The 10,891-nt window shown below is 34.8% G+C and overlaps 1 protein-coding gene across 1 annotated transcript; it reads left to right on the top strand.

Moving 5' to 3' along the window:
• Nucleotides 1–7,261: 7,261 nt before the first annotated feature.
• Nucleotides 7,262–8,014, top strand: LOC111384856 (RING-box protein 1a-like). The gene is made up of 3 exons (XM_023009192.1): nt 7,262–7,485; nt 7,654–7,704; nt 7,797–8,014. The coding sequence occupies exons 1-3, from the start codon at nt 7,323–7,325 to the stop codon at nt 7,886–7,888; spliced, it is 306 nt and encodes a 101-aa protein (XP_022864960.1). The 5' UTR covers nt 7,262–7,322; the 3' UTR covers nt 7,889–8,014.
• Nucleotides 8,015–10,891: the final 2,877 nt, after the last annotated feature.

Below are 10,891 nucleotides of genomic sequence, written 5' to 3'. Positions count from 1 at the left end.
GGTTGTGTAATGTGGCGTTGACATGGTGTTTCATTTAACATTTGGAAGAAGATAACAACAAGCTCAGATTTTCGTCTTCCATGATGGCATTAACTGAGAAGGCTGTCAGCTGATGTCTAATGGAGGATAACGGATTAAAGTTCAATGGGTGATGGGACAATTTTAAAAGTTCGATGAATAAATCATGACATGGAGTATAGTATCGTCGATAATGAAACACTTAACTCAATTCTAAAGCCTATACTATTCATTATGGCCAAGGCCCAATTCTATAAATACTATTTTCCCAAATTCTCGAGGTACTTTTAAGATTAACCAAGTCAAATACCACTGTACCACATTAACCAATTCATTTTTTACATTCACCATAATGGCCCTTTGAAATTTAAATGACATTTTTGCCCTTTTTATGTTTTGTAATTACAAAAATATATGATTGTTAAAAGGACAACAGTACCTTTTGGTAAATAACAAATAAATTACAAACACTCCTATGTAAATTTCAAAATCAAATCAGTTTCCTTATCACTTTCTGCAGCTCAGATAAAAAGAAAGTTCAATTTTCATTTGCTTCAACATTGGGATCTCACAAAATTATCAAAAACTCAACAAGAAAATATTATTCACTACCATCACTCGAAATTGGCAAGTATATTTTACGTATTTTTAATTTTATTATAGCTAAATCAGTATATTGTTTGAATCTCTAAATCTTTTTTTGACATAGACAGATAAGTTTTTACAGGCTTAAATGGATCTATAATTTTTTAGCAAGAACGATAAAAAAAACTCATCTGACAAATCAAAAAATGAAATCGACACTGGCTGTTTTCAATTTTTTACTTCTTTTTCCATGTATTAACAATTTATTTAATAAATCGTCATTTGCTAATGTAGATATGGCATCAGTTGCAATCCCAATATATTTCTTTGGTGAATTTGAAATGAAGAAAAATGATCGATGGGTGTGAAAATGGACGAGTGAAAGACGCGGTCTTACTGCAATTCTGATAACATCAAGTACATCGTATGTGAAAATGTACAATGAGTTACAGAACTCGCTCAATGTCAATCCCTCTCAATTCGACATGGAATTGGGATTTCTATTTGGCAAGAAAATTTCACCTATAACGGTTATTTCTGAAGCTGAAATGCAGTTTTAATTGAATTAAATCAGAAACGTTCGATTCCTATTTGTATAACTTTGGTGGAGATGAACGTCCCCGAGGGTGAGCATGAAGATTTCGATGGAGGGGATCGTAATGTGAATGATTTTGGGATATGGTGGAGATAGCTAATGAGGACAATGTGGTTATTCCCAATACAGTTGTTCTCGATATAGCGAATGATTTCACTGTTACGCACAGAATTCTCTCGACAGTTGAAGACAACGAGAATGAAAATATATTCATAAATGAGAATTTGAATGCTCTATCCCTCCGGAGATGTGAGTCGGGTGAGAGCTCACAGGCTGGATCGCGTACACGGTTCACTAATTGTTCGCGGTTAGTTCCCGATGACGAAAATTTAAATGTCGAGCAAATATTCAAAACAAAAAAATGATTTGCAGGAAGCTGTGCACCGGATTGCTTTGAGACTAAGCTTTGAGTTTAAAGTTAAGAAATCTAACAAGTCGACATACACAATCATCTCCATTGACGAAAGATGTCACTGGCGTTTGCGAGCGACGAAAATGGACACAAATGAGTTCTTCGTAATTCGTAAGTATACACGGGAACATACTTGGGAAGTGGGTATTCGTCAAAATGACCACAGGCAAGTTCGAGCATGGTTCATTGGTCGAGAAATAATGTACAAGTTTCAGGATCCACGAACGATGTACAGACTTTCGAACATCAATAATAATGTCCGTCAAGAGTATGAGATGTTCATGAGCTATTAGAAGGCTTGGAGAGCCAAAAAAATGCGCATTGAAGGACTTAATGGGTTCAGACGAGGAGAGTTATGTGCGTTGAAGGACTTAATGGGTTCGGCCGAGGAGAGTTATGTTAACTTGACTAGGTATTTTATTATTCAGTTGACTTTTTAATATTTATTTTAATTGTTAATTATATATTTCGATTGGTTTTTTTTTTTGTTTATTTAATATTTGATTATTTATTCTGATTATTGTTTATTTATATTTGCTAGGTATTGCTTTAATATGGGAAAAATTAATATTGGATCGATCTTTTTTATTGAGAGGAATGACGAGAATTGTTTTAAATATTTCTTCATAGCCCTTGGACAATGCATTCGAGGACTTCGAAACGCAATGTAACCCCTAATACTAGTCGACGATACAACCCTTAAGACTAAATATGAGGGCAAGTTGATGATTACAATATGTCAAGATGTCAACATCCAAATTTACCCCTCTTGCATTCGGCATAGTCAATGGAGAAAATGACTGAGCGATGCATTAGTTCTTCACGAAGTTGAAGGAAGTAATTAGGGACATCGAGAACTTTGCATTCTAACCAACCAAGGATAGTAAATAATAATGGTATCGTCGAAGTCTTCTCCGAAGCACATCATGATTATTGTATGTATCATATACAGGGAAATCGTTGCGTTATTTAGGAGAGCTGCAAAGGCTTACAATTTTGAAGAGTTTGAGAACTTCATCGTCGAAATAGACAATAAATCACATGCTACATGGTAATAGGCATGGGGATCAAATATTGGGTAAGATCACATTTTTCAGAACGTCGATACAACATGATAACGCCGAACAATGCAGAGTTGCAATAGTGGTTTAATGATCGGCGTGAGGAATCACAGAGTTACACAAGTGTGCTCACTCTGGCTCGTGAAAATAAACTCTTCAAGACTCTAGATGTGGCAAGAAAGGTATGCGTAGAACCACTAGATCAGTTTCGCTTCTTCGTAAGATGTGCACGTAATTTCGGATACATTGTGGAGTTAAATGGTAGCACGTGCATGTGTAGACAATTTCAGTTGGAAAGCTTTCCATGTGCACATGCAGTGGCAGTGGCTATGCATAGATGATTCTCACCACACCTTGTGCAGTGTTTATTATATGACTGATTATTGAAAAACATCGTATATCAAAACAATATTCCCTGTATCAAATGAAGCCGAGTGGAAAGTTTCCAACCGCATTCTGTCACTGAATAATTTGTTACTACCAAAAGTTGGACCACGTACCCCTGGACGTAGACATACGTCTAGTCTATTGAAAAATTACCCCGATCTCATAAGTGTGGTAGGTGCGGCGCAACAGAGCATACTCGACAATTTTGTACAAGCCAAATTTCGTTGCATAACGATGCAACAGATGTGTAATACAATTTAATTTATGTAATATCTATTTTTAGATGGTTATGAATAATAATTGTATAATTAATATTCACCATGTATGAAACTAATTGTTTCTAATTTATTTAATCAATTATTATTTATTTAAATAAATAATATTCATAGATTATTAATATCGTAGATAAAGCATTTAAATATAAAAAAATAATATACAATTACATTCATTCACAGGATACAAATCAAAATTCACAGTGTTTACAAATATTTTGTAATTAAAAAAATTATTTACAACATTTACGGATCACAACTAAAGTCGTACAAATCTCATTCTAACTTATTTCTCCAAATTTGCATATAGGATTGGTTGATTCCATCAACCTTATATCTTATACTAGAAAACTCAATATACTTTATTGCAAACATACCGCAATCGCCCCTGCAATTGAACAATAATGAGTTAGATCTTTACCGTACATAAAAAAATTAAGTATTAAATTTAAAAAAAATGTAGAACCACTTACGATATTGTCTATCTCATCGTGGTCGTATCCCATATGATGGCTACTCTGTCATTTAAAGTCAAGTCCGCCCGTCGAGCAATCATAGGGACTAAAACAGCAATGGATTCCAGATTTTGCTCGAGCTGACCCTGTGTCAGACATGAATGATCGGGATCGTACACATATATAATAAACTCAGCAAACACAATCTCTAAAACTATGCAGTGCTGATTCAAGATCACTGGTATGTACATATGCGTACAACCCTCCCATGACTTCCCTCCGACACATGGTCACATCCCTATGGTCCACTCGAGCATATAATCGGGCACCACATACTTCGTACCGGTACGTTGCAGTGACTGGTACTCAATGTCAATACTTCGGCTGAACTCCAAATTCAGTATGACTTGGCCAGGACTGTCAAATGACCTCGAATAGCTTTGAACTCGATCACGCAACAAGTCCATGGTTAGGTCGATGTGTTGCATTAAGAAATACCAATACAAAAGGAGTTATTTCACTGCATAAACAAAAAAATTATATACACATAAAAAATAATAATATGACTACTTCACTTACCTCGTTTGAAGTGATGATGTCGTGGAACCACTTATAAGCATTGGAGATTGTCGTTTGGCCGAACGTGCGGCTGGTCCTGACAAAAGAAACATAAAAATGTTAAACAAGCGTATACGAGTAACGCATCGTACTTTACTAATATCATAAATAATTTCCGAGGTAAAATTCTTCTCTACTCCATTTGGAACACTTTTCATTTGGCATGGTCCACCTCTCGAAAAAAGTTGGGGATCGTCCCATCGACGAACCTCCTTCTTTTCGTCTCGACCGTGAAGGTTGAAACAACATACTGCGACAGCAATCTTGGCCTCTTGCCGATCGTCTGCTCCGTTACGTCTACAACACGCTTCTTACCCTCGAAGATCGTCATCTCCTCCTCCACGGCCGGCTCTCCCGTCCCCATTGAGCCCATTGCCTCTATCACCCTTTCCTCCTCTCCGACAGGCTCTCCCATCCCCATCGACCCCACCACCTCCGTCATCTCCTCCTCCCCAGCCAGCTCTCCCGTCCCCATCGAGCCCATCGCCTCCGTCATCCTTTCCTCCTCCTCATCCGGCTCTCCCGCCCATCGAGCCCATTGCCTTCGGAGCGCTACGACCTCATCCTAGAGGGATACGACGTGGTCACGTATCAGTGTAACATCGTAGGATAAGTCGTCGACCCTCTCCATCAACCGTCGCTCTAGATCGTCGACCCTCCCCATCAACCGTTGCTCCACATCGGCTTTGAATCCAGTCAGGCGGGTATACAATCATCGATCTCGGTGGGAGAGAAAGTGATTCCCTCGACGGAGGTACATCCTTTCCTCCTCCTCATCCGGCTCTCCCGCCCATCGAGCCCATTGCCTTCGGAGCGCTACGACCTCATCCTAGAGGGATACAACGTGGTCACGTATCAGTGTAACATCGTAGGATAAGTCGTCGACCCTCTCCATCAACCGTCGCTCTAGATCGTCGACCCTCCCCATCAACCGTCGCTCCACATCGGCTTTGAATCCAGTCAGGCGGGTATACAATCATCGATCTCGGATGGAGAGAAAGTGATTCCCTCGACGGAGGTGATCGTCGATCAACTGGACCGTGCTCCTACACAAATAATATTAAAATTATTAACTTAATTAATAATTGCTAACTCATAAAAAATGTTAAACAATAAATTATATAAATTCACACACCTCATGCACCAGCCCTCGACCCTCCTCCTCCATCAATGACGTCAACTCAATTATGACCTCAACCTGACATTATGTTTTCAACTCAGTTAACGATTGCGTAATGATATTTTAAACTAACTCACAATATAAACTACAAAGTGCATAATACTCACACGAGTAATATTAAAATTATTAACTTAATTAATAATTGCTAACTCATAAAAAATGTTAAACAATAAATTATATAAATTCACACACCTCATGCACCAGCCCTCGACCCTCCTCCTCCATCAATGACGTCAACTCAATTATGACCTCAACCTGACATTATGTTTTCAACTCAGTTAACGATTGCGTAATGATATTTTAAACTAGCTCACAATATAAACTACAAAGTGCATAATACTCACACGAGGTCGTCGAGGAGAGCCGATAACTGTTTCGCAGACAGACACCCATCCGCTCGAGATGCTCGCCAATGATGTAGCTGAGGGTATCGTGTCTCCAAAATACGTAGTAACGAAACATTAATCGAACCAAAGTACTATAGATTCATCTAATTAAATGTAAATTATCAATTTAAAATTCTTAATTACATTACATATATTAAAAATCTAAAGAAAATCAAATTAAAAAAATTAAATAAAGGATATAAATATTATTCAATTAAAAATGAAAAAAATTGAAGAATTCTTTAATTTTGGTAAAAATAAAATAAAATATTGTGCTAATTTGGTTAAAAGGAATATTTAATTTTGGTAATTATCAATTAAAATTATATATAAACTTTATAGAATGAAATTATAAATATTAGACAAAGAATACATTAATATTATTCAATTAAAATTGAAAAAAAAAATTGAAGATTTATTTAATTTTGGTAATTTAATAAAACGAATATTTAACTTTGGTAAAAAAATTAAAAGGAAAAATTATTTTACTAATTTGGTTAAAAGGAACATTTAATTTTGGTAATTATCAATTTAAAATTCTTAATTAGATTATATATAAAAAAATCTAAAGAAAATTAAATTATAAAAATTAGATAAAGAATATAAATATTATTCAATTAAAATTGCAAAAATTGAAGATCTCTTTAATTTTGTAATGACCAACAATCTATCAACTCAAGCATATCTTGATCTAATTAAATCGCATAAACGTAAAAAAAATTCAATTAATCATAAACAACGAAAAACTACAAATTCCTCACAAAAACTAACCAAAATAGTTTCGGACGATGGTAGATCGGTGGTGTCTGATCGTCGATTAGAATCACTGTGGCGTCGAGAAAATTAAATTATAAAAATTAGATAAAGAATATAAATATTATTCAATTAAAATTGCAAAAATTGAAGATTTCTTTAATTTTGTAATGACCAACAATCTATCAACTCAAGCATATCTTGATCTAATTAAATCTCATAAACGTAAAAAAAATTCAATTAATCATAAACAACGAAAAACTACAAATTCCTCACAAAAACTAACCAAAATAGTTTCGGACGATGGTAGATCGGTGGTGTCTGATCGTCGATTAGAATCACTGTGGCGTCTGTTGGTTTTGGTTGGTGGTAGATCATACTGTTTTTCCTTGCAATTGTGACATCGATTTTTTTGAGTCGATCGGTTAGAGAGGATTTCAAAATAATTTGTTTGCTTCAAGGGTAAAATCGACTTTTTATGTGTAAAGTTATGTTTTAACTTTTCTTTTTTTATTGATTTAATCCGTGGCCAATATTAAAATATGCTACACAACCATTTCCCACTATTTCCTCCCAAATTCCCTTGGTACTTGTTAGAAGATGGCTTCTCTCGACAGCGACGTGACTATGGTTCCGGCCGGTGAGGGCTCCTCCGGCGCCGGGCCATCCTCCATCAATTCGACACCTGGGACGCCGTTATCCAGTAAGAAATCCAAGCGATTTGAGATCAAGAAGTGGAACGCTGTTTCTCTTTGGGCTTGGGGTATGAGCTCTTATGCTAACTTCGAGCTCGCACATGATTATTTATTTTTTATTATTCTAATGTATTTATGCGTGTAAATCTATATATGAATTGTGTTGGTATGATTTATGTATCCTGATTTTAGGACTTCGAAAAACCCTAACGCAAAAATATTATCTCGCAATACAGATATTGTGGTGGATAACTGTGCGATTTGCAGGAACCATATTATGGATCTCTGTGAGTTTTGATCTTCGTTTTCCTTTTCTTGATCTCTATTTTTTGGGGATAATTTAAATTTTTTTATGTAATAACTCTGATGTTGTAAATAGGCATAGAATGTCAGGCTAATCAAGCTAGTGCCACAAGCGAGGAGTGTACTGTTGCTTGGGGTATGTGGCTTCTCCAAAACCCTATAGTTTAGAAATATCCTCCTGTGGATCTTATTACATTAACCTGTTGTCTTATGCCTATTGGTTTTTACTATGATTGGATTTGATGGTATTCAAATTAAGTATAGCATCCTAGTCTCTACAAGGACAGTTTAGTTTATCTATGTGCCTGTTCGACATTGATTATGAGAATTGATTTTTTGACTGTTAGGGAGAAAAGTGGAGGCCACATGTGAGTGGTGTAGAAGTCAAATATGACGGTTGAAATAGTGAAATAACGGTTAAAAAATCAATTTTTTGGGGGTGAAAAAGCACTACCAAACGGGGGCTATATATGGAGGTTATGATATAACATGCGGTGTCTTCTTTGCTATTTTGAGAACGTCAAAAGTCTTGTGGAAAATTAATTTCTATAGTTAATATTTGAATAATTGTTTCTTCTTCACATTTTGTTACATAACTTTCTAATGGGGAGGTTGTCGTGTATCTTTAAGACTGATTCTTGGATTTTAGTTGGTCTTTTAGTTTAAACTACATTTTTTTAATGCTATGGTGATACATATTCCATATGATCCTTGTGATGGAAATTGAAATGATCTCCACTAGGAATTTTGGGTTAAACTCAGTCAACTAAGTTGATTATTGCTTGTTAGTTTGCGAGGCCATTTTTGTTATTTTATTATTCAAAATAACAAAAAAGTGATTGCCTCATCTAGAGTGAAGAAAAAAATGGTGATGAGTGAGAAAAAAATGCTACAAGATGATTTCACACCTGACAATAAATAATTTTTTTATCAGTTTTGTGCTCTGTTTCAATTGTTAGCAACTCTATATAGAGATGCTTGTCAGGGTTTGGTTTTTCTTTACATGAATTTTTATAACGGATCCCTAATTTAAGTAAGAGTCCCTTAGTATTTATTCTTTATATGAACCAAAGTGATGCTTACTTAATGCCCTTGTGCATGTCTTACTGGAAGTGCCTATCTAACACATTTTCCTTCCTTTCATGATTATTTTAGATCGATTTGTATATTAGTGTATTTGTTTATTTTCCTTATTCGTGAGGTGGTTTGTTGGGAGATTTCTTCTTCTAAAGTCATACAATGTGTCTTTTAGTGCTCTTTAGGTAACCATTATATTACAAAGCACGTGTTCACCCAAATCAAGTAAACAAATGTATATGGATTATATTCTAGTTTTAGTGGTGTAAGAACATAACAATTTGACAACTAACAATTGAAAATGAAAAGAAGCAAGAAAGAGAAAAGGATCCAAGAAGAGAAGAATTTAGGATGAGAAAATCAATTTATATCATATATTCAAGGGTACTTGTTACAATGAATTAGTCTTCTTAAGCACATAAGTTAAAATCTAAAGAAGTTTTAATAAACTAGAGCTTTGTCGAAATATTAAAACTAATCTTATCTAAACAAACATAACTTGAATTAAACTCTAATTTAAAATTCTATCTAAACTCTTATGTATATATTCATCATTTCTCCCTAGCTAACTTAACTCGATTTCGGTGAGATAGACTGTAGCTTCATACTCTAAGAATGTCGATCTTTTGTCATGATCAAGTGTTGATAGCGAGCTCGACAACAACGTATAATGAACTAACAGAACCAATAATATGACACTAACTGTTTATGTAAATTATTCCTAAGAATGTGGTAGACCAAGAGGACAATCTCTCCTAATTGAGTAGCGACGTGGAATTCCAAAAAGCCAAAATTTATGTAACTAATCTACTAAAAGTTCAATTGGCTAGCATAATTAGGAGCACAAGAGTGAGTACTGCAAATTACCCGCAAATTTAAATGGTTGCAACATCAAAGGCTTTAAAGGGTCCTAATAAAGAAATAATTTTGTTATATTGAAAATATAACTTTAGTTTAGTTAGATATATTGCTTATATGTGAATGGTCCAAAAAAATTTCTTGACGTGTTTAGGGTATCAAATAAAAGAACATGCAATAAATCATAATAATATTTAAAGCCTTTGTGCATATATTGCTCATAAAAAACAAGGTCATAGGTTTCTTCATTGAAAATAATGTCTTTTCTTCTCGACATGACAATTAGGAACATTTACAACAAAGTGAGGAGTGAAAATAGTATGACGATAACTAGTCAACGTATGCAAGCAAATAATTGCCTTGGAAAAGATGTGGTAACCTAGGAAGTGTCATGCAGTTGAGGTAACGTCACAATAAAGTCATTGTTAAAGTTAGGCAAAGGAGTAGGTAAGAACAATTTCGACACGAAGTGAGGACATGAAATATTTGGTGTAGGTGACAATGACTGTAATTTCCTACCTATATTAGTGTTAAGCTAAGAAGCACTGACAACTGTTTGTGTTGAACAAGTTAGTACGATTTTTCAAAAATGTTTTGACACGATAAGTCCTCAATACGCTTATTAAGATATAATTTTTCTATAATAAAAAATGGTAAAATGTTTGATCCACATATAGTAGCATTAGATTGTTCTATAGTAGTTGGCTAATATTCTGTTACAGAACAGATGGCAGTCCACATGATTGTGACTTAAGGACCATTTCAATTGAAAATCCCTTTTTTGTCTTGGTTAATTGAAATTACAAATATACACTATCGCTAGTAGATTTTTGTTAAAACGGTTAAATTGGGGGAAAAAAACTATCAAATAGATTGTAGGAAAAGTCAATTAAATAATTGCAATCCTTGACTATGTTTCAGATCATTAAATGTTTTGGGGCCCACAACATTTGAATTGGAAATAGATTTTTTTTTTGGAAATAATGAGATCTGAACACCCATTTTCATTCAAGAACCATAAAATAGGGTTAACTATCTTCGTTTTTCTTTCTTAGCATCGATCTTGTTTACTATCTTCAAAGGCCTTAGTCTTCCTTAACCGTCGATTGAAATCGCAGCCTTAACAGTTCTTCCTCAATCCTTTGACTAAAATAGTAGCATCAACACTTTCTCAAATTGACTAATGAAGTTACTTGAGCAGTTCTTTTTCTACAAAACTTCAGTTTACAGTAGTCT

This window comes from Olea europaea, unplaced genomic scaffold (assembly GCF_002742605.1).
Source record: "Olea europaea var. sylvestris unplaced genomic scaffold, O_europaea_v1 scaffold3027, whole genome shotgun sequence".
Taxonomy (NCBI): Eukaryota; Viridiplantae; Streptophyta; class Magnoliopsida; order Lamiales; family Oleaceae; genus Olea; species Olea europaea.
Note: the sequence above shows the minus strand (reverse complement) of the source record. Positions and strands in the feature narration are given on the sequence as shown.

Bases quoted from the DNA above. Each gene is read 5' to 3' on its own strand.
- LOC111384856 (XM_023009192.1), top strand. From the start codon at position 7,323: ATGGCTTCTCTCGACAGCGACGTGACTATGGTTCCGGCCGGTGAGGGC. The intron at 7,486-7,653 runs GTATGAGCTCTT...CTCGCAATACAG, and splicing joins TGTTTCTCTTTGGGCTTGGG to ATATTGTGGTGGATAACTGT. The intron at 7,705-7,796 runs GTGAGTTTTGAT...TGTTGTAAATAG, and splicing joins GAACCATATTATGGATCTCT to GCATAGAATGTCAGGCTAAT.